This window comes from Xiphophorus hellerii, chromosome 7 (assembly GCF_003331165.1).
Source record: "Xiphophorus hellerii strain 12219 chromosome 7, Xiphophorus_hellerii-4.1, whole genome shotgun sequence".
NCBI classification, from domain to species: Eukaryota; Metazoa; Chordata; class Actinopteri; order Cyprinodontiformes; family Poeciliidae; genus Xiphophorus; species Xiphophorus hellerii.
In genome coordinates, this window is record NC_045678.1 from 4,348,311 (window position 1) to 4,374,987 (window position 26,677).

The following is a 26,677-nucleotide window of genomic DNA, read 5'->3' on the forward strand; positions in this document are numbered from 1 at the left end:
CTGTCAGATGATTTATTACCCGCGATAATAACTCAGAAATAGTCCAAATTATAACGTATTTTTATTTCTTTCCTACTTACGGAAGGTTTCTGTTTATATCGTAGGTTTGTGGCGCCTTTCTATCCTAAAGAAATATATAAAACTTCAGATATTTCACAAAAAGATACTAACATTCATGGAAAAACCTCACATTACCTTATATTAAAGCATAAAGTACGGCGCCCACCGTAAGAAAGGCTTACAGTATTCAATTATGCTGCATAACTGACCAGTACAATATTGCGAGGTAACACAAAAGAAAAAAAATTCCCCATGTCCCCTAGAGTACCAGGGTTTCGACCTCTCCCCTGAAGTCCCGAAAGAGGGTCAAAAGACCTGAGTCCAAACTGACGATTCTGATGGCTCAAATTAGCATCCCTTCTTTCATTGTAAACGTGGCCATTGACCGTCAGGCCAGAAAGGAGGAGTGGAAAATCATGCAAAACTGCTTATAGGATGCTAGCTTTTTAGCTAAAATCCTTCCGGTCAGTCGACCCGTCTCTGGGCTCCAAAGGTAGAAATGTTAAAATAGGACCCTTCTCTGGTACTTACAGTGCTAGGGGGCTCCGTACGCTTCAGCCTTTCGCATCAGCTCCGAAACGGCCTTTTTTCTCTCCTCTCCCTCGGGATATTTTTTAGCAAAGACAGAGTGTTTGCTCTTGAAATGTCTTTCAACATTTGACTTCTTGTTGTTTGCCAGTCTTTCGCCACATATTAAGCAGACTGGTGAACCAGTTTCATCAGCGGTGAAAGCAAAATGATCTGTCCACGTAGCATTAAATGTTCTGCCATCTTCAGAATGTTTCCTTTTCTTGGATTTATTCATGCTGTATCTTCCAGGCAAGGATCAAAAAGTCAATAAATCAGTGCGCTAAAAAAATGCGGTCTGCCAGACATGTGGGGTTCGTCGCACATCGGCGGACATGACGTATATTTTGGGTGCTAAAAATGTTCAAAACTTTTGTTTTAATGTTACAAGTTTACCATAATCTTCAGATTTAGAAATTTATTTTAAAATGATTTTAATTTATAATTTTTTAATGATTTAATTTTAATAAAATATTCTATTTCCCAAAGTCACTGGGAGCCACAACAGAAGGATGAAAGAGCCACACGTGGCTCCGGAGCCATTGGTTGCCGACCCCTGCCCTAAACGCAGCACAAAACTTGAGCTCCATTAGCTTAAGATCTCATGTAAATTTCCTTTGTGCAGATTTGACCTGAGTTCAGACGTGAGTTTAAAAACGTTCCCTCTGTTTATGTCTGTCAGCATGGACGGGGCAGACCTGTGCTTCGAGATCGTGAAGAGGGCGGACGCTGGCTTCGTCTACAGCGAGGCAGTGGCCAGGTGAGCGTCGAACTGTTCGGTTTTCCTTCAGAGCCTCGCCAAAGTATTCAATCCTGCTGAGTCTTTTTTTTTTTTTTACATTTTGTTACATTAAAACTACACATTTCAACATGTTTCGGGGGCATTTAGGGAAATGATACGCGGGTTTCTAACTTCAGTTGTAAATGAAAATCTGTTAAATGTGGTGTCCATTTGTAGTTTCTTTTAATCTGATGCTTTCAAGCTGTTTATGTCATCAGGGTGAACAAACGCTGAGATGCAACACTAATTACATGACTTCTTGATTTCAGTCATTACATGAGGCAGATCCTCGAGGCGCTGCGTTATTGCCACGACAACAACATCATCCACAGAGACGTTAAGGTACCTCTGACTTCATCCTCCTCATGCTTTGCTGTCATGTTTAGACGTCCTTTGTTTCCTCTTTGCTCTTCCTCCACACATTCTGAACCATCGCGTAAATAAAAAAAACAATAAATACTTAAACGTAACTTTGTCGAGAATTTAAAAAATAAACAGTAAAGTTAAAACAAATAGTTAGTTAAGAAGCTGTTTTCTATGTGTTTATATTGCTTATTTTCAACTTTTCCATCTATAATAAAAAAAAGACAATACTAAAAAAACAATCAAAACAAAATGAAAAAAGAAAAAGAAGTCACTAATACAGACATAGATAAACAATATTGGCGATTAGTGGCGATAAGCAAAAATAACTTGCTTATAAAACCTGACTTAGCTCCGCCTTCAAGGACAAAGCTCCTCCTCAGAGCTGCAGTTTTCAAGCTTCCGCCCCTCAGAGCAGCTCTACCCCATTCAGCTCCTACCGACTAGCCAGCAGCAATTAGCAAACACCTGGTGGAACTGTGCATCTGTTGAGCTCATTACAGGAGTTACGTGTTTTGATGGCTTCCTGAAGGCGGAGCTTCAGAAGAAGAAGGAGTTTTTAAAGAGACAAAGACCCAATTTCAAAGTTTTAAATTACAAAGTAAATTTTTTTTATGTCATATTTGATATGTAGCATTTTTTTCACAACTGTTTCACAATAGTTACTTGAATGTGCTATAAAATGACATTTTGTACCTTAAAAACACTAATACCACCTCTTTAACAGTTTAATTTGTTTTATCGATGCATTCTGGCACACTCGGCCCTTTAAGAGCATCCGTGATCCTGATTTGGCCCGTAATGAAAATGAGTTTGACAGCTCGGCGTTAGAGATTCAGAGTTCCACTTTGTTGCAGGATGGTGAACACCTCTGTTATTGCTGTGGCTTTGTGAGCTTCCTGTGTTTCTCAGGCTTCTCAGCGCCCTTTAAAGGGACAGACTCTCATTCAGAGTGCTCACAAAACCAGAGTCATTAAATATGGAGCAGGGTTCCAGAGTCGCATCTTTTCACGCATGAAAGTCAAAGGATTCATTTAAAGCCCCTGACGGCCATAAGTCCCTCTCTCCACTGTACTTATCTCCCCAACACGCTTTGCCGAACGCCTCCCCCCGATGGCACCTGCGTGTATCCGTTTTCTGCCGATGTTTTCCCACCATTAGATCAGATTAAATCTGTTTAGTGGCCCGAGTCGCGGCAACCCGTTGTGAAGGTTGAACCATCTTTTTCTGGGACCCCGCGTTTGTGCTTCGACGCACCGTTTCCTAGTCAAGAGCAGAGCCGAATGCAGAATCTGGAAATCACAGGTGCGAGGAATCTGAAAACGCTGCGGGACGTTTGATGGGAAACATAAATCCCTGCACCTCGCTTATCAGCAGCCGTACTTCTTTTATCTGCAAACACACTCAGGTGAGAGGCTCTCCTGTCGGATGGAGCACAAGTACAGAGGGCTTTGGATCCTATATGCAGCGGATAACCAGGAATATAACTGCGTCTGTGCAGGAGGAGGGCGGTTTGCACAACCGGTTGATTGCTTCTCTTTTTATTTCTGCCACTAGTGGTCTTTATTTGCAGCAGCTCTCGTTGTTCTGAGTGATTTCAGTCTGCCATCTTGTTTTACAGTTTTAATTTTTTTGGGACTTTAGCTTCCAGAAGGGATGATTGAAATAAAAGCAAGTAAGAACAAGATAAAAAATTATTAAAATTGGAAATTGGATTTGGTATTGAAAAACCCCTGAAGTTTTATTTTCCAAGCGTGATCGCCCAGCCATAGTACCACCACCACCCTGTTTGGTAATTGATTCAATGGCCATTAAATCAAAGTCTATATGTTGTCAACATCATGTTGCATTATTTGAAATTATTATTAATTTCGCTTTCTGCTAGTTTTTATATATTATAGATATAACTATTTAAAAAGCTCATCCAGTGACAAGTGCTGCAAATTAGCTTTTGCTGTAACCGTTTGATGCACACATGGGACTGCTGTTCTGTTCAGTTTGTCTGTGTGTGTCGCTGTCAAATAAACCCAAATTAATTAATTAATCATCCACAAAGCAAAATGTAACTCTGTGCTTTGTGCTCTGAGCGACATCATGCTGTATTGTTTATTTTACATTTTATTTAGAATTTGTAATTACACTTTCTAACTACAGTTTAGTTTTTGCATGTTTGACCATGTAGTCACTCTATTGTTTATGTCATTTTCAGTTTCTTTATTACTTATTTTCCACTTGCCGCTCTACTCCTAATTGCACTGACTGAATAAATCAAAGTTGTTTTTACATGTTTAACCAAGCTTGTGAAACTTTTTGTATTTAAGTGTTGTTCTGACGTGGAGTTATTAAATAATTTGTAATTCAGTACATTTATGTCCATGTTTAAAAAAAGAAAATGTTTTAAGTCAATTCAGTGCAGCTATTCTGCATCAGATCGATTTCAGCCAATACTAAACCTCAGATATCGGTATTGGAAGGTAAAGAAGTGAATCGGTGCGACCCCAGTTTATTCCCCCAAACATTTTCTCCTTAGCTTCGGCTCAAGCTTGTTAATGCGGCGCCTTCTCATCTGAAACAGTTTATTGCTGAGGTGGATACAGATGTGATGACACTACTTACATCCCCATTGTAAAAAAAAAAAAAAAAAAAATGTAGGAACATAAATGATTGTTTTTTGCAGTTTTCAAAGGCAGCAGTTTTGTGTCCCTTACAGGCCCAGCGAGGCTCAAATGCTACATTTTGCATATGAATAGCTACAAGTGTGACTGATGGAGGCGAGACGCATTTCCCCACAGAACACGTGAATGTCAGCTGTATGACAGGAGAAAATGGCCTCAGTCCACTTGGACCTCAGAGCCATGTACTGGCGCTGCTCACAGGATCGTTAGTGGTGTGTGTGTGTGTGGGTGGGGATGTGTGTGTGTGTGTGTGTGTGTGCGTGATGATGGGTGGTTTTGTGGCGGAGCTAACGACTTCTATAATGGCATCCAATGATCCTTGAGGTGTTGACCGTGATGCTCTGTGATTGAGGGTTCTCCTTCAGTCATGCATCAGTCAGGTAGGGTCAGACGTTTCTAGAAATAAACTTTTGTAGGGTGGAATTTTTTTTTTCATTTTCCACTGGTTCATTTACCAATGACTTCCTGTTTTTATTTAAAGAAAATTTAACTTATTTTGGATATTCAAAATATCTTCCAGTTCCGGTGTGGCATGTTCTTCACTAAATTAAAGTTTATTGATCTTTGAGAGGGCAAACTTGCATTATTATGCTATTATCAATATATTAGCTGAAAATGGTTTCAAAATGACAATATTATTGTTTATCGCAATAATTTTTGGAATAATTTATTGTCCAGATAAATGAATTGTGACAGGCTTGCTGCAGCTTTTTATGTGGCCTTCAAGACTCTATAGAGACACATAAATGAACTTCAACATAACAATTTAAAATATTATTTTATTGCTCCAATCAAAGCAGTTTTTATCTGTATGTGGCCAAATTTCAGTCAGTCCCTGCTGCTTTTTCTGCGGTCGCAGAGATTCTCGCAAAAGCAGAAGTTGAACTGTCAATGGAAAAACACAAGAAAAAAAATACACACCTCAAGTTTTAAGTATAACCCTTCCCCATCTGTCAGGTTTCATTAAACAAACAAAATGAGTTGATTCTTGTTTCAGGTTAGTGATTCCTCATCATCAACCGTCTTGGTTAGTTTGATCTGCATTAAATTATTGCTGTCTGTCATTGCGGTTTATTTCACATCAGGTACATTTGCAGCTGCGTTCAGTCTTGGTGGGTCAGGTTCATGGAGAACTTCCTCTTTATACAGTAGTTCTGCTGCAGACACCTTGCATAAGTATTCAACCACCTTGGGTCTTTTTGCTCCTCTTGTCATGTTACAGCAGTAAACTCCAGCTCGTATTGTTGGGATTTTGCATGACAGAAACAAACCATGTCTGTACTATTTTTATGCATTTCAACTATACACAAGATTTTGAACTGCTTGTCAGTAACTGTGTGTAGTTCTGATTATAGGGAATGGTTTGCTGTAATTGTGTGTAAACACACATTTAGCAGCATTAACTGATTAAAGCTGCTTATCAGATGTTAATTGGTTAGTTATTTTTTGTTCCATTTCTGAAAGCAATCTTTTTTTATTCTTAATTATATTTTTAATCATCAGTGAACAAAGTGAGATTCACCTACTGACTGAAAGTAGAGTTGGTTCTGAGGATATTTAGCAGCTAAGAGTGTGTCTGATTTAATTAGGACGTCTGTTAACTCTTGTGGGTGTTTGTTGTGAACTGTTATTGTTCAGTGAAAAAGAGCTGAATCTGCATTCAAATTCATTTTAAACGTTAAACCAGAAGTTGTTGGTATTTTTTGGCTCTTTTACGTGGCGCCTTCAAGTCGGGTCAGACGGGCCATCTTCTAAGTGTGGTTTATGTAACGACCAACGTGGGATGGTGTTACCTCTAAATGCTCAGTTATGTCCATATGCGGCTGAATTAGTCAGTAGGTTTGAAGTGAGAAGTGATCAGATTCATCTGTTAGGAGTCAAAACTCAAAGATTAAGGTAGAAATGTGTAAAAAGCCCAAAAGTATCTTCATCTGTTTATGCTAGAGCATAATCTCACACCGAACATTTTAGAAAGATTTTGTGATTACTGAATTTTTCTGGGAACTTTTAATACTCGCTAATAGACTTGACCAGAACCAATATTTACATTGCCACTGCAACAGAGGGTGCCATCTTGAGTTCACCAAAGCCCCTTTATTTCATTTTCTAGTTTCTCTCCAGTCGGTTGAAGTCTGGTTCAGTTCCAGCCAAAGTAGGTGTGTCTCCATTGGCAGTGAATATGGACAGGAAGATGCGGTGCAGGGTCTGTAGTCGGCGCTCTGATGATTTTGGATGTGTACCCTTGGTTGGCCAGTTCCTAAGAAATCTCTCTGTAAATTTGTTCGCTGTGTGTTGTCCCATCTAGTTGACACCACATGCACTGTTCTGCCACAACTGAGGTTTGGACTCAAGGTTTTGACCATGGAATTATTAGGGGTTCGCTATCTTGCCAACCCCTGCAGTCTTGCCAAAAATTGAAAATGGTGTTTGAGACATTGTTGTTTATAAACCCATGGGCTAATCAACAGATGCAGTGTGCAGTACCTTAAGCGCAATACCCAACTTGGCTTGTATCAGGAAGTGCGTAGGATGGAGTCTGACTGAGGAATGACTGGTTAAAGCTACAACCTTTAAAATGCCATGGGAACCACGAGAGAGCTGTGAAATACCCAGTTTTAAATAAAAATCTGGTGAACTGTGCAAGTCAACAGAAGAACGGGACATCACTGAGTCTTTAGCAAGAAAGCAGCAAAGAATATGACTAAGCCAACACACCGCTGAAAATAAAACTTTCTCAATGGCGCCACAGGCCTCCAAACTAAAACTTACAGAAACCATGTGGGGTGAACAGAGGAGGAGACCGGAACCAGGACTTTGGACCAATCACCAGAGAGGAATGGTTCCAGATTCTCTCTCTTCCTGTTCCAACCTCGTGAAGCCTCATTGTGCAACGGAGTTGGACAATAAGACGAGCATAATAGAAGAAGATGCTATGCTCAGATGAAATGAACTGAATGACAGAGCTTCATAGATTTTTGTCATCCCACACACCAAAACAGACACCCACACACACACACTTTCAGCACATCCGCACTCAGAGTAATTCCTCATTTATAATTTAGTTCCGATTACTGAACAAGTTTTATGACACACACATATCAAATATTTACAACCTGTTTAACTCACAGGTTAAACATGGAAAAGAACCAATAGTTGTTAGAATGAGACACAAAAATGAGGTCAAAGGTCTGAGGTCAGGACTGCAGGACAGTCACCCTGAGCTGAGAGCAAATGAACTTTCAGATTATCTTTGTTGTCATCCAACAGATGCAGAACGATGCATATCAGATCACAAACAGAAACCAGTCAGACAAGCTGTAAGAAAAAAAGAAGAAAAAAAGAATAACAGAATAAAAAAGAGGAAGCCATATAAATATAAGTGCAAACTTCCCATCTGCTTAAATATTTGTGCAGGTCGTGCAGATTATTTCATGTTTAACATGGGGGAAAATATTGTCTTATAAGTGAAATAATCTGCGAATGGAACAAAAACTTCATCAATATTAAGAAATTATTGACTTAAAGCCAGTTAAAATATCTTGCTGAAAAGTTTCTTGTTAGTTTTTGCCTTATTTCAAGCACATGAAAACTAGAACATACTAGAAACTAAACCAAAATTACTTGGTAAGATTTTGTGTTTTTGCAGTTCTGTGGAACTGAACATGATCTTTATCTTCTAAAGCTTGATGAGGCTTTCCTGTCTGATGTAGCTTCAAACAGGAAAGGAGGATGCAGGGTTTGTGTGGTACTATGCACCTTTAAAGAGGCACAAACTGCTAAAAGTGCAAAAATAAATAAATAAAAAAAATGTAAAAAAAAATTTCCAAATTGTCCAGCAGAACCAGAACCAGGCCCTGTGTCCTGCTGTGTCCGACTGGAGTCGGGACAGAGAGGATTCAGAAGCACAGCAGTTTTTCTTTTTCAATCCAATAAAGACTTTGATTCAACCGTTGGTAGTTAGCATGCTAATACAATTAGTAGATTAGATCAAAATGAACAAGTCCGCCACCACTGGATTATCAGGGATGTAATAACTGTTCAATCTCAGTTACTATATATAAATATCTGTCTGCTTAGATATTGAAATAAAGATCAATGAAGGTATAAGCCCAGCATTCTTCAAACAGCAAGCTCTACACACAGAAATTATAATTGACAGCTTCTATATACGAGTTTAACAAAAAGAATACAACCTTACAGTTAAAATACTTTAATAAAAAGAACTCATGAGGCTATAGTAACAAGATGAAAAAGTAATGAAAACAAATAAACTAGTAAAAAGTAAATATCAAGATCTCGCCAAATCCTGTTGCCTCTCACAAGATGGCTGATTAAACAGACAACTAGAAGCTAGTTTAGGCATTGCTTCTTCTTTTTTTTTTTAGCTATCTCTTTCAAGTCTAAGCACCATTAATAGAGATAATTGTTTTTGAGCACTTGCGGCTTGCCAAGGCTGACCGTGGCACAAACAGACATTTAGCTAATTGCAGAGATATTTCAGATAAGCTAGCAAAAAAGAAAAAGATTATAAAATATCAGTAATGTAGACAAACTCATGTTACTGGACTATCAGTGATGAAACCACTCAGGGGAATCAAGTGTGAATAGCTTGAATAACTGATAGTCTTGGTTACTGCTTTCCATTAACTATTACCTTAGTCTAGCTAGCATTTAGCATTTCAGAAGACAGACATTTAGCTTGCTCTATAGCTAAATATTTCATATAGGCTAGGCTAGGAAAGGAAAGAAAAAATACCAGTAAAAAAAGCAGACAAGCTCATGTTCCTGGACTCTCAGTACCTTAGCAAACCGGAGCCATCCATCCAGTTTGCTAGCTTTAAGGCTAGCTCCGTTTGGAACATTCTTAAGCATCGACAATACAAAAACACAATGAAATACACAATGAGGCAATACTTAAGTTGCTTCGTCCTAACTAATTTCTCCAGCTAAGGGAAAACAATGGCGGCTGAAGCTCAGTTGCCAGGGTTTTGTTCCTTTGATGGAATAAAACAGAAGACGACGTCTTTCATCGACTGGCCTGTTAACATGATGTCATGATGTCTCAGTGAAACTCCTCCTTTTCCTGCTAAATGGAAAGTAGGTTAATGCAATGCATTGTGGGATTCATAGTTCTTATATCAGTCTCTTCTTCATCTTCTTCTTCTCATCTTCTTCATGGCTGGAGGCCCAGCACACATGCATTCTGTCCCATGTTGGACCTGTTGCATCACTGCGGTGTTGTTGTGGCATATGAGGCATTTTGGGGGGAAAAATGATGTCTAAAACACAGTCAAGGCACATCTTACTTGTCGCACTTAATCAGTTAACTTCTTTCGCAAGCTAACACCACACTCGATAAGATCACATTTCCTTCCCCAACTTTTTCTGTCTTCTGATTTGCACTCTCTGTAGTCGTCCATATTATTTGGCCTTTGTTAAAGTCCAGCTTGTTGTTCCTTAGAAGGCTCAGGGCCCGCTGGCGAAAGGTCCTGTCCAACAGGAAGTACATCACGGGGTCAGTGGAGGACCTCAGAACGGCGAGCAGAAACAGGCAGTTCTTTAGCTGGAGAGAGAGCAGAGAGAAGGTGATGCTATCTGCTCCGAAGCCAGGAAGTGAGACGTGGAGGTGGAAATCAGTTACCTCGATGAAGACGTTCAGGGGGTGACAGGTGGTGGCAGAACAGGAGGACTCCAGTGAAGAAGACTGATAATGAGCCAGAATGATGAAGATGGGTTTGAAGACGTGATATGGCAGCAGACACAAAGATAGGACAACCTGCACAGAGTTAAAAAAAATAATTGTAAAACATCACCGAACCACCTTCCTTTTTTATAAAGATATGAATACAATTTGTAATAAGGTTTTAGCATAAAACTGTGGAAAAAGTGACGCTCTATGAATACTTTCTGGATGGACTGTATGTCTTCCCTTACTACTTTGTATTTCCATAAATGGTGCAATATACTGTAACAGAGAAATTGTATTTTAAAGTGTGGATGTGAATGTAGAAGACGGACAACATTGTTAGAAACACCGTTTAGCTTTATGCTCAGTGAAATGTGGAGCCACGCTGCTGATGTCTTTTATCCAAACATCTCAACTCTCCACTGAGGCACTCTGAGGCAGAATGACATCCGGAGAACATGAACATACCTCACTTTTCATTTTTTAATTACTTCCTTTCTAAGCTATCAGGATTTCTATTCTTCCTACGCCGGTTTAGAGTAGATCCTTCCTGACAAAGAGTTCATGTTTGATCCAGAACAAAGATGCCGTTAGTCCATCACTTGAAGAGTCAGCTCAAATCGATGGCACCTTGTTTTTGTGACTTCCCTTAAAGTAAAAATTTTTCTCTGCAACAGGAAGGGAAGATTCCTTCCTGTAATATGAACAGTTTTCCAAACAAGCCAAGACTTCTCTACAGTGCAGTACAATAGATTTTCAGACCTTTTAAAGGAAATTAGTTTATTTGTGGAATGGGTTGCAGGATTATTTCTGTTTCACTTTGGGTGCATGATACCAACAGCTGCTGGAGCCACGTAGCCAGTGGCTGAACATTGACATAGAAAACAGTGGGACTGCAGCAGAAACCAGTGCGCCCAAATATTTGCTGTTTCTGTTTACGTTTAAGCTAGCGATAGCATGCTAGCACAGCTACCTGCTGCCAGAAGTTAAAAAAGCAGCTTAAATATTTTTCCTTGTTGCAACTGCTTAGAGAGATAAATACTGTAAGTTCAGTTATTTATTCTGTATTTTTCCTTTCTGCAGTTGGGATGGACTATACATATATATATATATATATATATATACTGTAGATATCACTATGCAACATGTTGCTCTAGCAGGATTCACATGCCTTTACTGTGTGCAGAATAGCAATAAAAAAAATCTAAAGCATATTAGTTCTGAAATCTGCTGTTTACAGAATATTTGTCCTTCCACTCGGAATTCCGACTTCCCAATCAGGAAAAGCAACTTCAATTCCTCTGAGGTTGGACTTTCCACTCAGAAAGTGGGAAAAACTCTAACTACCCTCAGTTAGGATTTAAAGGCGGCTCCTCGCGTCAACAGTTGAAAGCTGTGACGCGAAAGAAAACTAAAGTCAATGTCACATGTTACACAACGTTACACTGAACAAATGAAAGTGATGCTCGCTGATGGACAGCAAAGCTTAATATCATGTTCATAAAATGCACTGCAAGCAATGTGTACTTGGGTGTCGCCATGTTCAAATTCCAACATCTCCAACTATGTTAATTGGAACGCTGTTATCTATGGTCAAACCCAGCTCCTGGTTCTGTCTTCTTAGGCAAATGGAAAGCCTCAACAGTGTTGTTTTTTCTCTTGCATTTAAAAAATCTTCTGCAAGACCTTCAAAAACTCCTTAAGGTCATTGGTTGAAACAACCTTAAATGATTACAGGAAAGTGCAGGTCTTTTGAATGAAAATCTGGTGAAAACTACGTATGTTACTTAATACATCTGTGACTGGAGACCTGGAAGTTTGACTCATCACAAACAGGAACATAATGACGATGAAACTTAGTACTGAAAGAACTCATAGTCACCTGGATGACCACGATGTTCCTGGAAACCCGCGCCAGCAGGCTCTGTGAGCTGGTGATGTTTGCGTTGCGGCGCGAGCGTTTGATGTGCCTCAGGACGGTCACATACGAGACCAGCACCAGCAGGTAGAGGACAAAGAACAGAATTACAAGGGAAACGCTGGTGGTTGAAGACACGCTGCCTCCTATTTCCACCACCGGGCTGTAGCACACCTCCTCACTTCTTGTAGCTTCGTTTATAGAGTAGTAAACAGTCACCGGAACGATGCCCCCCACCGCCACCACCCATAGAATGGCGCACACCCCGTTTGCGAAGGAGACCCGCTTGAGGCTCGAGAAGAAGCTGTGGGGCAGCAGTGAGATGCAGACGCTCGGCCGGGAGGCGTGGGTGTTCCGAATGAGCACGGCGAACCGGCTGAGAGCCACCCAGGTGAGGATCAGGAGGCTGATGTAGATGTTGATGTGGAGCACAGGGGTGATGCCATGCAGGACTATCTGACATGGGATGTCCCTTATGGACCAGTGCATGCCCATGGCGAAGTACACCGCCAGGAAGGGCACCATGATGGCCATCAGCAGGTTAGAGATGCTCAGGTGGGAGAGGTAAATGTGTGTGGGAGAGATGGAAGGGATGCAGCGCAGGAACACCCACAAAGACAGCAGGTTCCCCGGCAGAGCGGTGAGGAAGAGGAGTGCATAGATGGAGGGGAGGAAGTAGAGCGTTGCCGCTGAGGGACACAGGGAACAGGAGGCATTATGGAGTGAAAGTTGAGACGATGGGTCGTCCATTTAATCTGAAAGAGAACAAATGGAGATTAACTTTAAACAAAAGTCTTCATAGTCCTTTTCAGTTTTTAAACCACAAACTTTAATATGTTTAATTTAAATTTAATATGAATGTGAGAAGCAGCTATGATGCTGTGTGAAGTGAATGGAAAAGGATGATTTTCAAAAGATTAGTATCAAAAAGTGGAACGTGCATTTGTATTTGACTGTACAGTCTGTTGAGAATGTTGAGAGTCAACGCAACCAGTTGCAATGACGAGTAGCGTGACTGCTGCTGCATTGGCAGGTGTGCAGTCGCTGCCCTGATGGAGAAGGAACTGGGATAGGAACCCAACCAGCTCATCAAACTTGCTATCATTCATTAGGACTGTGGGAAATGAAGGAATCTGTCACGAGAAATGTAGAGAACTTGTACACTTGACTATAAAACTCCAACCGTCCGCAGAGAGTACGTACAGTCTGTGCAGCTCACAGGGTATGCATGGTATTCCCAAGTATGTGGGAGTCTTAATAAATACAAAGTGTGTTAGCTAGCTGTTGCGTTTTACTAAGCACTCAGAGGTTTATAAGGGAGCCTTGGTGAACAAATATCCAACATGACCTGGTCATGGAGTTGGAAAGGATCAACGTAACTTTGGCTCTTTTGTCACAAGCCATCACTCTGTAAGAAAAGTGTTTTAAAGTTAAAAACAAGATGCGGTCTTCTTGCGTCTAAGTTAGACAAGTACCTGTGGTTGTGGTGAGGCCAGTTCTGTATCATGCCGTGCTGGTATAGCAGAAGATAAGGCACTAAGTGTCTGTCTGACCAACACACCCACACGATGTATGTTTGTTTTTGTTTGGCGCTATGCGAAATTTCTTTAGCTTTTCTTCATATCGCATTTTAGATGTTTTTATTTTCCAGACTCGATTTAATTGTAATTCCTGCCTGATTTCAGATAAATTAATTGCAAGAAGTTGATCCAAGAGTCAAAGACACATTCTGGATCTTCTGTCTATGGCAAACCAGTAGACCATAGACCAGCGCTTGAGTTTTGTTGTTTAGCTACAGAGAGTCCCTCCATGTCTTCCTACCACCTGTCTGTAAGACTGTTTCGGTTAGCATGACTCTTTTCCTTCCTGTTTTAGAGAAAACCTTTTACTTTAAGGGAAGTTAGAAAGAAGTTGCCACCAGTTTCAGCTGACATTTCAACTGAATCTTTTTCTGTATCAAACATGAACTCTGTCAGGAAGGATCTGCTCCAGCCCAACGCAGAATGGCAGAAATCATGGCAGGTTAGAATGAACGTAATTAAAACCACCAATCTCCTTTCTCTGTTGATGTTGCACATGTTGTTCTTAAAGGTAATGTGTTTTAGCAACGTCATCCTTGTAATTGTAACTTGTTGCCCAACATTGTTTCAAAGGGGAAGAGCATTTCCGTAACTGTAGGCTGGTAAAACCAGACATGCTCTGGACGCCTCACTGGGATCTTGGAGGAAAAAGTAGCATCTAAGTGGTGCTAGCTAAAAGGATTGAATAATTGAGTCATATTTTGGACTGCTGGAGGTGTTAACAGGACAGGAAACCACAACAATGAGTTAATACCACAATAATCTTGTGCTTTTCTTGTAACCTGTCATGGGAAAGCAGATTATCTTGTGCTAAAAATTGGTACGGTGCATCAGATGGTGACATTTGTTTGAGCTGTGCATTGTCCCCTTTCTAAATAAAGTTTATTACTATTATCAGCTGTAAGTGACCTTACAGAAGTAGCTGTTGGTTCCTGTCAACCTGCGGTGGGTCGTGAGGCCAGTTTTAACATTTAAACTCCAACATTATTATACGTGAGGCTAAAAAACAAAAAGATCACTGGAAAGCCGAGCAGTATGATGTTAAGAGAAATTTACAAAAACCAAAACTGCAGACCTCAGTGAAAAATTCAATTTATTACAGTTCATACCAGGACGGTAAAAAAAAAAAAAAGAGCAGAACAACTACACCTTGTTAGGAAGATTTTTTTTTATTATTATATATTTTTGCCAGCTTGAATCTGCATGAACTGTCATTTGGACAGTGTAGACCACCGTAGAGATTGTTGACATTATGTTTAAGTCAAACAGTCTATTCCAGCTGTTAAGCATGGTGGTGGAGGGGTGATGATTTGGGTTTGTTTTGCATCTGTCTGCTAGATGGTTAAACCTGCCCCGCTTTTCCTGCAATTTTACTCAAATTCTGCAGTGTGTTATATTTCTGCCACTAACTTTAGCATGTTTAGTATGCATGTTCAAATACTAAATTTGAACATGCATTCAAATTTAGTATTTTTGTTTATTTGGATATTTTTGTCCAAGCCTGCGCAGAATGTTGTGCATAATGTTAACATATCTCTGCACATCAGTGAGACTGATGTAAGCATATATGTGTATATATGTGAACAAGCAATAATTAGTGGTGTGTGCAATTAAATCTCACACACTCTCCTCCCTCACTCTCTTGAGGTGAAACGTTAAACTCAACAAAACCTAAATAAAGATCTGAACCTGTAGAAATCTTTTTCGTAATATTTCCTACAGATTCTGCATTCAGTCGAAATCAAATGTATTCACCAACTCCTTGAACAAAAACTTTAACTTCGGTTCCACTTTGCTCTTAATTAAGATATTTAAAATATAAATGTATGAATGAATCAATATAAAGTAGTTTTCCATGCTATAGGAAAAACTTTGTCCTTTTTCATCCAACATTCATGTTTTTATTGGTAAACGGTTTAAAATAAATTGATCACATCACCGAATGTTTTACGCCACACTCACTATTTATTTTATGATTTTTTTTTAGCTAATAAATAATCACATTATGAATAATATCAATATAATAATAAATAATCACTTTATTATTTATGAAATAAATAGAGGATATAATAAAAGTATTCACACCCCTTGAAGCGTTTGACTTTACAACCATAAACTTCAATATGTTTCATGCCGTATTTTGAATTCATATTTATGTAACCGTTATTTAACCAGATATGTCTCATTGAGATTAAAAGTATCTTTTTCAGGAGAGACCTGGCCAAGAGTGGCAGCAACACACCGTCATTTACATATCAAAACTACAGATATCAAAACCCATTAAAATACGATACGGATAATAAAGGAAGAAAACTAACAAAAAGCAAACACAGCGGATGACAGATCAACTTCTAGTAACATGCAACTGAAGGGAAAAAAAAGGACGTATGATTTTAAATCATCGAAATCATCAAATGAACATATTGATCAATTTTCTGTGCATTATAAATCAGAGGCAGATCTGAACAGGAGGGTTTTTAACCTCAGTTTAAAGGAACTCGATGTTTCAGCAACTTTGCAGTTTACTGGAAGTTTGTTTCAGATTCGTTTTGCATATAAACTGAAGTAAATATACAACAAGCTGGGTGTGGTTGTCTACAACTGGAACATTACGTTTTGCCAAGTCGTCTTTACACATCAAAATGTTGCTCAGTGTTTCATTGATCATGGTTCAAAAGCGACTCTAAACAGGTGGATCTTTTAGATTAAAGATTTAAAGGAGCTCAGTGTTTCGGCTCTTTTTCAGTTTTCCGGAAGTTTGTTCCAGATTAGTGGTGCATAGAAGCTGAATGCTGCTTCTCCATGTTTGGCTCTGGTTCTGGGGAAGCAGAACAGAACCAGAATTCCTGAGCGATCTGGATGACGGTTGATACAACAACAAGAGATCTTTAATGTACTGTGGTACTAAAACAAAGGAAAAGATGTCGTGATGTCCCTGTCAAAGTTTTAAGTACGGTGGCCAGACGATAGAAAAGTTAAGTAATTCATAAAGAAACTATTTGTGAATGGAAGCCAGGCTGGAAAGAGCAACAAGCGAAGTATCCTAGGCATCAAGAAGAGAGGCTGCTGAAGTCAACAATAATATTCCAGTAGTTTCTGGTTCTGCAGCCTTTGAATACTGAGGTGTTCTTTGTTGTGAGTCACAGGAGAGTTTCCGCATTGATATATTTTGACACCATGCAAAGTGTGGTTTCTACATACCTGTGGTCTCAGTTCGGACAGTATCCTCCTCACCTCCAGCCACGCATTCACAGGTACAGACAGAGAGAGAGCTGCTCAGGAGCCGGCCGCTCGACAGTGAGCTCTCAGAGCTTCTTCCTCTTTCTCTACGACTGAGCACTTTTTGTAAATGCTACAGAAGTGGGCTGGTCAGTCTGTAAGCCTCAACCTTCTTTTCACTTCATCTAAATTTATTTCAACTTCAAACAGTAAACAGATCCAGATAGACCACACAGAAGACGGCTACTGAGTTATTTCAGGTTTTGCTGTGCATTCTTTTTTTGTTGTTGTTTTTTTTTGTCAACTAGCTTCCTTCTTTTGTTGCAGAATAAAATTTTTCCCCACACCCAGGAGACTGTTTTGTTGAATATCTGCAGAGCCCAATAGTAACGTTATTTCTTCACGTAAAATGCAACTTCATACTTTGTCCGACCTCATGTTTTAAAACCCTCTCCATTAGTGCTGGAACGACAATTGTTTTATACCACATACAAAAGAAAATGAAGATATCATTACTTTTACCCTGCAGACATGCAGTGGAGAACTTTTATGTTTCACTGTGGAACTTCTAAAAGCAACACTAAAAAAATGGGAGTAAGATAAATCTGTTTGGTCACATTACAGTTTCCCATTCAGCCACAGGAACGATGGATTTAAAGGCAGACAGAGATGTCTTAAATTCATTGAAATATAATTTTTTGCCCCTAAATACGTTAATCACGTGTTGTAAATTTTGTGGCAGGACCGTTTCATCTTGTATATTCCATGTAGCAGGACTTTTCTGTCAGGGAAAAAGTTTGACATCTTCTTTGCGTTCTGTGACTCAAGGCAGTTGAGGCCACCGCTAACTAGCTGCTAACATACCATTGCTAGCTAGCTAGCTTTTTAGCATCTATCATCGAGACGGTTAAGTCTACCGCAAGCTAGCTACTAACATAGCCTTGCTAGCCAAATAGCTGTTTTGCATCTATCATTGATTAAGTGTTCATTTATTGCTGGTTGGCTGGACAATGTTTATCTTTGCCTCACTTTTATGCCACATTCATTCTGAGCATAAAAGCTCGGCACTACAATGATAAGACTGTAGACAGACATACAGTATATAGTGTGAGAAACACAAAGCTGCCACAAGGAGATCCCAGAAACTTGACAGTTTTGCTCCCGTGGCGTGGCTAATGTTAGCATTGATCTAGGAGCAGCGTTTGATGCGACACAAACTCTGGAGTCTGAGGTTTAGTGGATTTTATACATAGTGGTCAAACGCTGGTCTTACTTAGGAATTTTATTTCAACAAAGTTGTTACTATGAAGGCAAATACAGCTGAAAATGAGAAAAGAAAGATGGAGCATCACACCAAAAGAGAGCAGAGAGCCACAGTAAGAATGTAATGTAATTTAGTAAGAATGTGATATAGTTATAAAGTTAATCTTGCAAGGATTACCAGTTCTTCCTCCATTCTATAAAAATAAATACATGTATAAAATATGCTGTTTTCTTTTGTACATATGCCCGATATAGGTCACAAATGAGCAGAAACTGCTGTATGTCTTTCAGCTGCAGTAAAATAACACGTAAATCTAACATCGCATTGGCACAAAGTAAAATCTTTATGTTTCATTAACTGCAGCCTGCCTTTATCCTGGATAACCGCTAATGTCCGTCTACATCCCGATCATATAGTCACCACTGTTAGGTTCTTCTTTTTTGGACCTCTAAAGAACATTATCTACTTTTTTGTTCTAAATAATCAGCAACTTGGTAGCTGAGTAGCAGCAGAAAGAGGAAATCTGACGTTTTTGGGGGTTTTTTTCTGAGCACAGGGCTAAAAACCCAGGAAAGCTCTTCCTTAGAAAAAGGGTTCTCCTAGCAGCCCTTCAGAAATGTTGCTGTTCTGAGAACTTGTGTTCTTCATCAGATGCTCTGTTTCAGCTCTGAGCTGCCCGAACATCCCCAGACGTCAGTGAATCTCTTTTGCTTCATAGTAACTTTTCCTTTTTTTTTTTTTTTTAAGAATACATTTCAAATGTCCCTACTAGTATTTTTCTAATCAAATAATATTAATTTTTGCACATTTTTATAGCTGCAGTGTGTAACTGTAACAAAAACATCGTTTTTTACATATTTGTTTAAAGTGTTTCTATATTATGGCAGTATAATATGAGACAAATAATCTGTGAAGAAGTTGAGCTCTTCTGCCGCCTCCCTGTGGTCTTATTGTCATCTGTGGAAACACACGGCTCGGTCAGAAACAACCAGAGCCTGGCACTGTCGATCACTCTTGTGTACACCCTTCTCACATCCTCCCTCTTTGCTCTCTGCTACTCTACAGCTCCTTGCTGGTAGCGTGACCATTAATCGTCAGCTTTCTTGGAACAGCAATTTGCTTTTTTTTTTAGCACATTTAGCAGCGGCTCCACGGTAAGGCTTGACAGCGCTAAGCCCCTCCTCCTGGCTCTGATTGGTTGTAGAAGTTACACACAGCAGCTCAAACTTTCTGTTTTTATCATTTATATTTAGTTTATTTTCTCTCAACTCTTCCTTTTGTTAACATCCTTGTTTCCATTTCTGTTGTCTCCCCCTAGTGAATTATTTATATGAGCATATCATCTTGCAGGTTTTAGTATTATTACCCAGAATAATGAATGTGAGTTTTTAATTCTTTTGAAAGACAAATGGTTTCCTACACACAGATTCTGTCATGTACCTGTAACCATTACTTCTGATCACTTACTGTATTTCACAACACTGCGGTTAAATGGAGGCGCATATTTAAAGGGACTACATCAGCATGTGACTTCCTGTGACACCACGAGAATCTAAGATAAAATAAAGAAGATAACTGTTAACCTCTACTTGTTTGGTTTACTATTAGGTTCAATCTCCAGATGCCCGAAGGACCCCAAAATGTTTAACCCAAATCACAGCGTTTAAAGGATATTCTTATGAATATTTAGGAAATGTATATAAACTTCTCAATATAAAAAAATTATTTAAAAAAACATGTAAAAATGTCTCATTAGCCTTGAAACAGGCATATAAGCACAAGATTGTTCATTCTAATTGACCTAAAACAGAAAACGCTGTGAGGTTTTTATCGAGTGAATGTAAATATGTGGTTCACGTGTCTGTCCTGCTTCTCCACTGTTCCATTTTGAACTAATGAGTTACATTTACTGAACATAAAAATGGGTTTAGTGCATCATGGGTGAGTGAAAGCTGAGGAATTTCTGTAACATCCTACCATCGTCCTGAAGGGGGCGATGATGTTCCAGCTCAGAAGCACTGCAGAAGGAGTCAGTGGTGAAGAGTATCACTTTGCATTTGGTAAAAAGATGTTTTTAGATGTTTATTCAGTCTTTATGAAATATGATCCTCACCTTGTCAGTTTTCTACCAATACTGAAGAATATGGTCCTTTATTTAACCAGATAAATAAATGAACACATCAAATCTTTGACACTGGGGTGTCTTTTCCATGGGTTCTCTGGTCAAGAGGTCAACTGCACACACTTCAGAAACACAAATCACTTCAAATAAAACAGCAAATAGCAGCAATCATGTATATTGATTCCTGTAGTTATCAAATGTTTATTGCATTTTATATGATGAAATACATGATTCTCTTCTAGTCTTTCCTCATTTCTCAGACTTAGTGAGAGTCTCTTAAACAAACCTGGATGATTATTCAGAGGAGTAACCTAATTAAATAATAAATAACATTTCAATCACCCTTCCTCCATTCTGCTGCCCCATAATAACCTAAACACAACCTCCTGCTCCCTCCCTGGCAACGTCCAAACCGGGGAACAAAACAACTAAACATTGATTGTATCTACATTTATTTTGATTGTTGGATTGAAGACTGGACGGAGACAAATGTTTCTGAGCAGATCTCTGAGAGCATTTTAATAATCTCTATTGTTCTACCATACAGAGCAAGCTTTTAATAAATCACAACCTGTGTTTTAAAGCATCTCTAATAAATACACAATTATTAAATCCAGGTTTGACCACTGGTCCTTTTATAGCCGCCCCCATAAAAGTTTCCTTTCTGTTTTCACTAATAAAATAAAGAGTTAATGAAACTCAGCTCAGGATTGAACTCATTCCTGCTCAGTCTGGCGTAAACTTTTAAAATTTGGAACTACAGGCTGATAAATGCAGCACAGACTTTTTAAAACACAGACAATCAACTTCAGCATCATCACACAGAGGATGAACATGCAACTAAGCTAAAGAAAACTCCTTTAGGCTCATTAAAGAAATGTTTTGGCTTCTGGACGCCCCCAGGCCACTTCGCCCTGGGCAGAGAAGCATATTATACATAATAAAAAAATAAAACGGCTGCTTTGATTAATAAGCCCTTTTTAGTATATGACCAATATGCAGTGTATATATTTACATTCCCATTCTTCAGGGTTCCCTTGGTTTAAGGAAGATTGTTTGACTCAAAAGTTACAGCAAATGCCTCGTATGCTTTTTATTTCCTCCTCTCCTTTTTTCAAATTGATGACTTGCAAATCCAAGTTCAGTCGAATCAGACAAATTTCCAAATGGGCAGCATGATGAATAACTTCCAAGTTTTATTTTCTCGCCTTTTTTTTCTCTTTCCTTCCCCAACTTGTGCTTCAAGTTGAATCAACACCTACAAATCTGACAAATTTCTTAAATGGTCAACTTAATAGATGGCTATAACTTGTACTTAGTAAAATGTAATGTAGAGTTCAAAATCTAAAAGTCGCTCTTTGTAGTAAGTGAATTTTAGTAAAAGAGGCTACTATGATTTATACTGTGGTTTCAGTGGATTTAGGGGAAGTCAAGAGGGTTGAGTATGTACACCACATTTTCAGATTTTTATTTAAGAAGAAGTAAACACTTTCCCTGCCTTGAGGGGTATAGATTATGGATGAATGGAAAACCATGACTCCTTTTCATTTTGCTCCACATTTATGCACTGCTTTGTGTTGGTCTGTATGGAAGTGTTCACTTGCCATCAATTCAGAAGTATCTTGTTGTAACGACAAAGTTTTGCTACAGTAAGGTATAAAAATATGTTTCTCTGACAGATTATGACTTAGGATCTCCCTCTGACTCAATCTTCTCACTCTTGTTTCTCCTAAATATCTAGCTGTACAAACTTGACTGGTACAAACTTCCCTGTTTAAAAGAGAGCCTATTTTAGTTTTAATGACTTGTAAATCTTGTTATATATTAACAAGAAACTTTTTATTTTAATGAGATTCTGCACCTGAATTTGTGCCTCTGGCTGTTAAACGCATCCATACGTCTGAAACACAAAAATCCAAATACAGTACATTTAATTTTGCATTTGTAATGTGATGAATTGTGAAAGTCAAGGGGTTTAAATAGTTTTGCAAGACACATTACATCATGCTCCTTCCCTATATATGTATATAAATAGTTATACTAGCAATAAATGCATAAATTGTGCTAATATTTTTGGCTACATGCAGAGTTTCCCCCAGAAAACCTTCTAAACCCGGTGGTAGGGGCACCAGGGCAGTCCTCCAGCAACCCAACATGCTTTTGTGTTTAAAAACTTGTAAAGTTACAAAAATTTGGAGGTGCACAAGCAGGCATCATAAGTTGGAAGTAATAGTGTGTGAGGCCAACAGGCAGGTGCAGGTGGTCACCCAGTTCAATGCGTCAACTATAGAACTTTATCTGTCTTTACTTTCACTGTTATTGGCATATAGCAAACCCTATTTAAAATAAATAAATGGCGCTTAGCCTGCTGGGGGGACAAGTAAAGTCTGATGACCCGCCAGGCTCCTGATACACAGAGGAGAAACTTTGTTGCCTTACCCGTCAGTCCCCACATTGAATTTTTCAAAGTTGAAGACAAAAACTGGGAGTCCCAGTTTTTAAGTCTCTGGTTCTGCTTATTCTCCAGCTCAGCTGGAGCTTTATAAAACATCTTTTTTCTCGTTCATATTGTCGAGGGCATTCGACTGTCTCTTGTCGCTCCTGCTGTCCAGTTCGGTGCTGGAGTTAGCCCCGCTGGTTCCGCTGATGTCTCGGGTGCAAAACACACTCGACATGAAGCGACGCACCTCCTTCCTCACCGAGGCGGACAGCAGGAAGAACATGACGGGGTCCAGGCAGCTGTTGAGAGCGGAAAACACCAGCGAAATCTCGTTGAACTTGTCAGCCAAGTTGCGCATCTCCAAGGTCTCCTTGGTGATCTGGGTTTTTATGTAAAAGACCCGGAAGACGTGATAGGGGACAAAGCAGACGACGAACAGAAACAGGACAAAGAAGGAGTTGCGAGCGACTCGACTGTAGTGGGGGGCTGTGGGCAGGTCCGGTCTCTGCTGCGACCTCCGCAGGAGTTTCAGGGCGATCTTTCCGTAGGACAACACCAGAGAGACGAAGACCAACCAGAAGACGACCAGCACAAAGATGTTGATGTGTGCTTTCAGCATGCCTTCCTGCGGAATTGTCTTGTAGTGGAAACACCTGAAAACAAAACAAAAAAAACAATCACCTGCTGAGACTTTTGAAGCAAAGCACAAGACCAATGTGTAAACTCTTCTAACTGCGACTTACCTTTTCGCATTGACACATTTGTCATTGCTTTCAAGGACGAATGGGATCATGAAAACCAGGGCCACTGCCCAAATGATGGTGCAGACGACGATGCTCCACCTCGGGGAGCTCAGATTATGCCGAGTACGCTCGCTGCCGTAGATCTTCAGGTAGCGGTCGATGCTGATCAGCCCCAGCAGGGTGATGCTGACATACATGTTCATGTAGAAGAGGTAGCCCACTAGCTTGCACATCGTGTGCCCTAGCTCCCACTCGTTCTGCTGGAGGTGGTACTGGATCCTGAACGGCAAACAGACGACCAGCAGCAGGTCCGCGAACGCCAGGTTCATGAGGAAGATCCGTAGGGAGTTCTTCTTGGAGTGAACGAAGAAGAAAACCCAGAGAGCCACCAGATTCCCGGTGAGACCCAGGATGAAGATGATGGAGTAGAGCACGGCCAGCGGGGTCTGGAGCATTTTGTCGTCCACCTCTTCGCTGGTGTTACACGCCTTTGAGGTGTTCGGGGTCGTGAAAGTGGAGGTCATCATGGCGTTGTGATTCTCAACCCTACCGACTAACAGATGAGATGAAGTGAGAGGGTTTTTCATTATAGTTCACTTTTAATTTGTTGTGACTTTTTTGTCTAATTCAGTTCATTTTACTTTGTGTTTTGAGTGTGTTTGGTAGTTGTAATGAGTTAAAATGAGTTAAATATTGTTTAGTTTCAGGTTAGTTTTTGTTTGTTATAGTAGTGCTAAGAGTTTTTCATACTTTGACCTTTTTGAATTCTGTACCTAAGAATTAACCAAAGCATTGTATTGTGATTACTATACATCAATTGGGTAATGAATACTCACACCAATTCAAAAAATGTATTCAATTATTGATGAGCAACAACTGACTCTGGTGTTTTATCCCAACTTTAGCGATCACCATTTTGCGGACTAATAATTAGTAAGGCAATAAGTGCTGCCAGGAGGAGCATGGAATGCCGTAATTTGCTGACGTGACTTAAAATTATTTTGTAGGGGTGAAAAAAGCTATTTCACATTAGTCTGAATACATAGACGCAGGGGTCTCAAACTCCAGTCCTTGAGGGCCGCAGTTTTTAGATGTGCCACTGATACAAAACACTGGAATGAAATGGCTTAATTACCTCCTCCTTGTGTAGATCAGTTCTCCAGAGCCTTAATGACCTAATTATTCTTTTCAAGTGTGGTGCAGCAGAGGCACATCTAAAAGTTGCAGGACTGCGCCCCTCGAGGACTGGAGTTTGAGACCCCTGACATAGAGTAATAAATACAAAAACAAGGGATCTTGTATCTATACTTTAAGTATGTTTTAGTTAGTTTTACAAACATACAGTATAGTTCCAGTTAGTTATATTTTTTCCACATTAATTACTGTTTTTATTTATTTCAGTAAACAAAAATGTCTTCTCTGTCAGTTTTCATTATTCTGTTAGGTTTAGTTAACTATAATAACTTTGGTAGTTTTTTTTCTGTAAGCTCTGTTTCTGCCTGCTTAGTCAATTATATATTCAGAGCACACCCAAAAACTTCCTGCCTAATATCTGCTGCACTTTGCTTAGTTACCAATCTGTTGTGGTATCTGACTTTGTTCCTAATCTTGCAAAAAACCATCTGCTGGTTGGACTGCATGAGCAAATACATGCAGTCCAACCAGGTCTCCTTATCAGCACATCTGTGACATCACTAATGGTAAAAGAAGAAGGAAGCTAGTTTGACATTTCTATAACCTCCTTTGTATTTCTCACTGCAGGAAAAGGGGGGAAAAAATAATCAAACTCACCTTGTATATCAACAAATCCACATTTGACTTTCCTTTGAGTTGAGTCAGTACAAAAAGAATCCTAAACCAAAAGACGACTTAGAAAGTTTCAGATCTCCTCCTCATGTTTCCGTAGGTTCAGATGCAGAAATAGAAGCAGAGTGAAGTGAAACCAGTTCTCTGATGAGTCCTCTTCGATCTGCCGCTGCCACTCTGGTCATTGTCCCTCCCTGCAATGAGAGGCTGCGCTCTCTTAGTAACGCCGATGTGCAGAATGCTGTGGTGTTGAGCAAGAATGAACGCTGCGAGCGCGGCTACTCCCCCCGGCTACTCCCCACTGTTTCCTCTCACGGTCTATACGCAGCGGAGGCATGCAGGCAGTACAGAAGGCAGGCCCGTATCTGCGGGATCTGATTACAGCTCTGATGTATTGCTTAGTGGAGACAGCTGGGAGAAGATATGACACCTATCAGTACTGCTGTGTGTGCCCACAGCAGTTAGATCAGTGTTGTCAGAGGGAAGCTAAGCCCGGTTGGAGCTGGCAAGCTGTGACAATTCATTTACGCCCAAACACTGTGACTTTTTAAAACTGTAACCTTAATAGGACGGAGGTGAAAAGAGCACTGTAGTTTTGGCAAAATCTCAAATTAGGTCATTTATAGTTATAGTTGATACCCGCCGTTGCCTGGTTAAGATTCAACAATTTCTTTGTGGAATGTATTTATTCTAGGAAAATTTCTCTGTTTGCGTTTTTTTTTTTTAAAGAGCATATCTAAACCATTTGAATATTCTACTAAACAATTGTATACTACTTTGTGTTGGTCTTTCACATTAAATTCCAATGAAATATATTTGTTTGTGGTTGTAATGTTGCAGAATACAGAACAGAAGGGGTATGAATACTATATCTTATCCGTTTGTCTTGTCTGTGTGTCAGAAAATAGAAAAATGTCAGTGTCGTAGCGTCCACCTGCATCATAGGGCAAGTTCCTTCTGAATGACGCTGTTGTACTAGTCATTCAGGTCGCGTGTTTTTCCTGTCTATTATTGCCGTGCTAGCAGAGTTTCTGGCAACGTTTACACGAGACTGCTGCTTGGAAACTGTCTGTATTTTTCGGATATCGGTTGGGAAGAAATTCCACATTTATTAGACAGCCCCGTCAAGAAACCGCGAGTCAGCTGTAGTTGTCATGCCAGGCCACTAGATGGCCCTGTGATTTTAATATGTCGTTAAATGTGTGTGAGCTTTTGACCCATTAGCTTCCACTTCATACTGAACAGTAACCCACCTCCCATTAACAAAGTGCTGGTGGAACACCTATATTCCTCATCAGAAATTGTGCTAAACTAAACAGGTTTACGTATCACAACACAGCACAATGCTATCCGCCATTCACTCTGAGATTTATATATATATATATATATATATATATATATATATATATATATATATATATATATATATATATATAGTATATTATGATTATGT

At 39.6% G+C, this 26,677-nt stretch overlaps 3 protein-coding genes across 13 annotated transcripts in view; 1 reads left to right on the top strand and 2 right to left on the bottom strand.

Annotated features, from left to right (window-relative positions):
* Positions 1-26,677, top strand: part of caska (calcium/calmodulin-dependent serine protein kinase a) — a 147,806-nt gene that overhangs the window by 67,660 nt on the left and 53,469 nt on the right. For all 11 annotated transcript variants that reach the window (XM_032566746.1, XM_032566745.1, XM_032566756.1 and 8 more), the window contains exons 4-5: positions 1,310-1,387; positions 1,678-1,750. In XM_032566746.1, the coding sequence (XP_032422637.1) occupies positions 1,310-1,387; positions 1,678-1,750 (151 nt within the window). The remainder of the gene's footprint in view (positions 1-1,309; positions 1,388-1,677; positions 1,751-26,677) is intronic.
* On the bottom strand, positions 7,509-16,939 carry gpr82 (G protein-coupled receptor 82). The gene is made up of 4 exons (XM_032566757.1): positions 16,832-16,939; positions 12,015-12,805; positions 10,088-10,222; positions 7,509-10,009 (listed from the first exon to the last, which is right to left on the bottom strand). The coding sequence occupies exons 2-4, from the start codon at positions 12,798-12,800 to the stop codon at positions 9,770-9,772; spliced, it is 1,161 nt and encodes a 386-aa protein (XP_032422648.1). The 5' UTR covers positions 12,801-12,805; positions 16,832-16,939; the 3' UTR covers positions 7,509-9,769.
* Positions 18,653-25,623, bottom strand: gpr34b (G protein-coupled receptor 34b). Its single transcript, XM_032566758.1, has 3 exons — positions 25,210-25,623; positions 23,419-23,971; positions 18,653-23,328 (listed from the first exon to the last, which is right to left on the bottom strand). The coding sequence occupies exons 2-3, from the start codon at positions 23,943-23,945 to the stop codon at positions 22,776-22,778; spliced, it is 1,080 nt and encodes a 359-aa protein (XP_032422649.1). The 5' UTR covers positions 23,946-23,971; positions 25,210-25,623; the 3' UTR covers positions 18,653-22,775.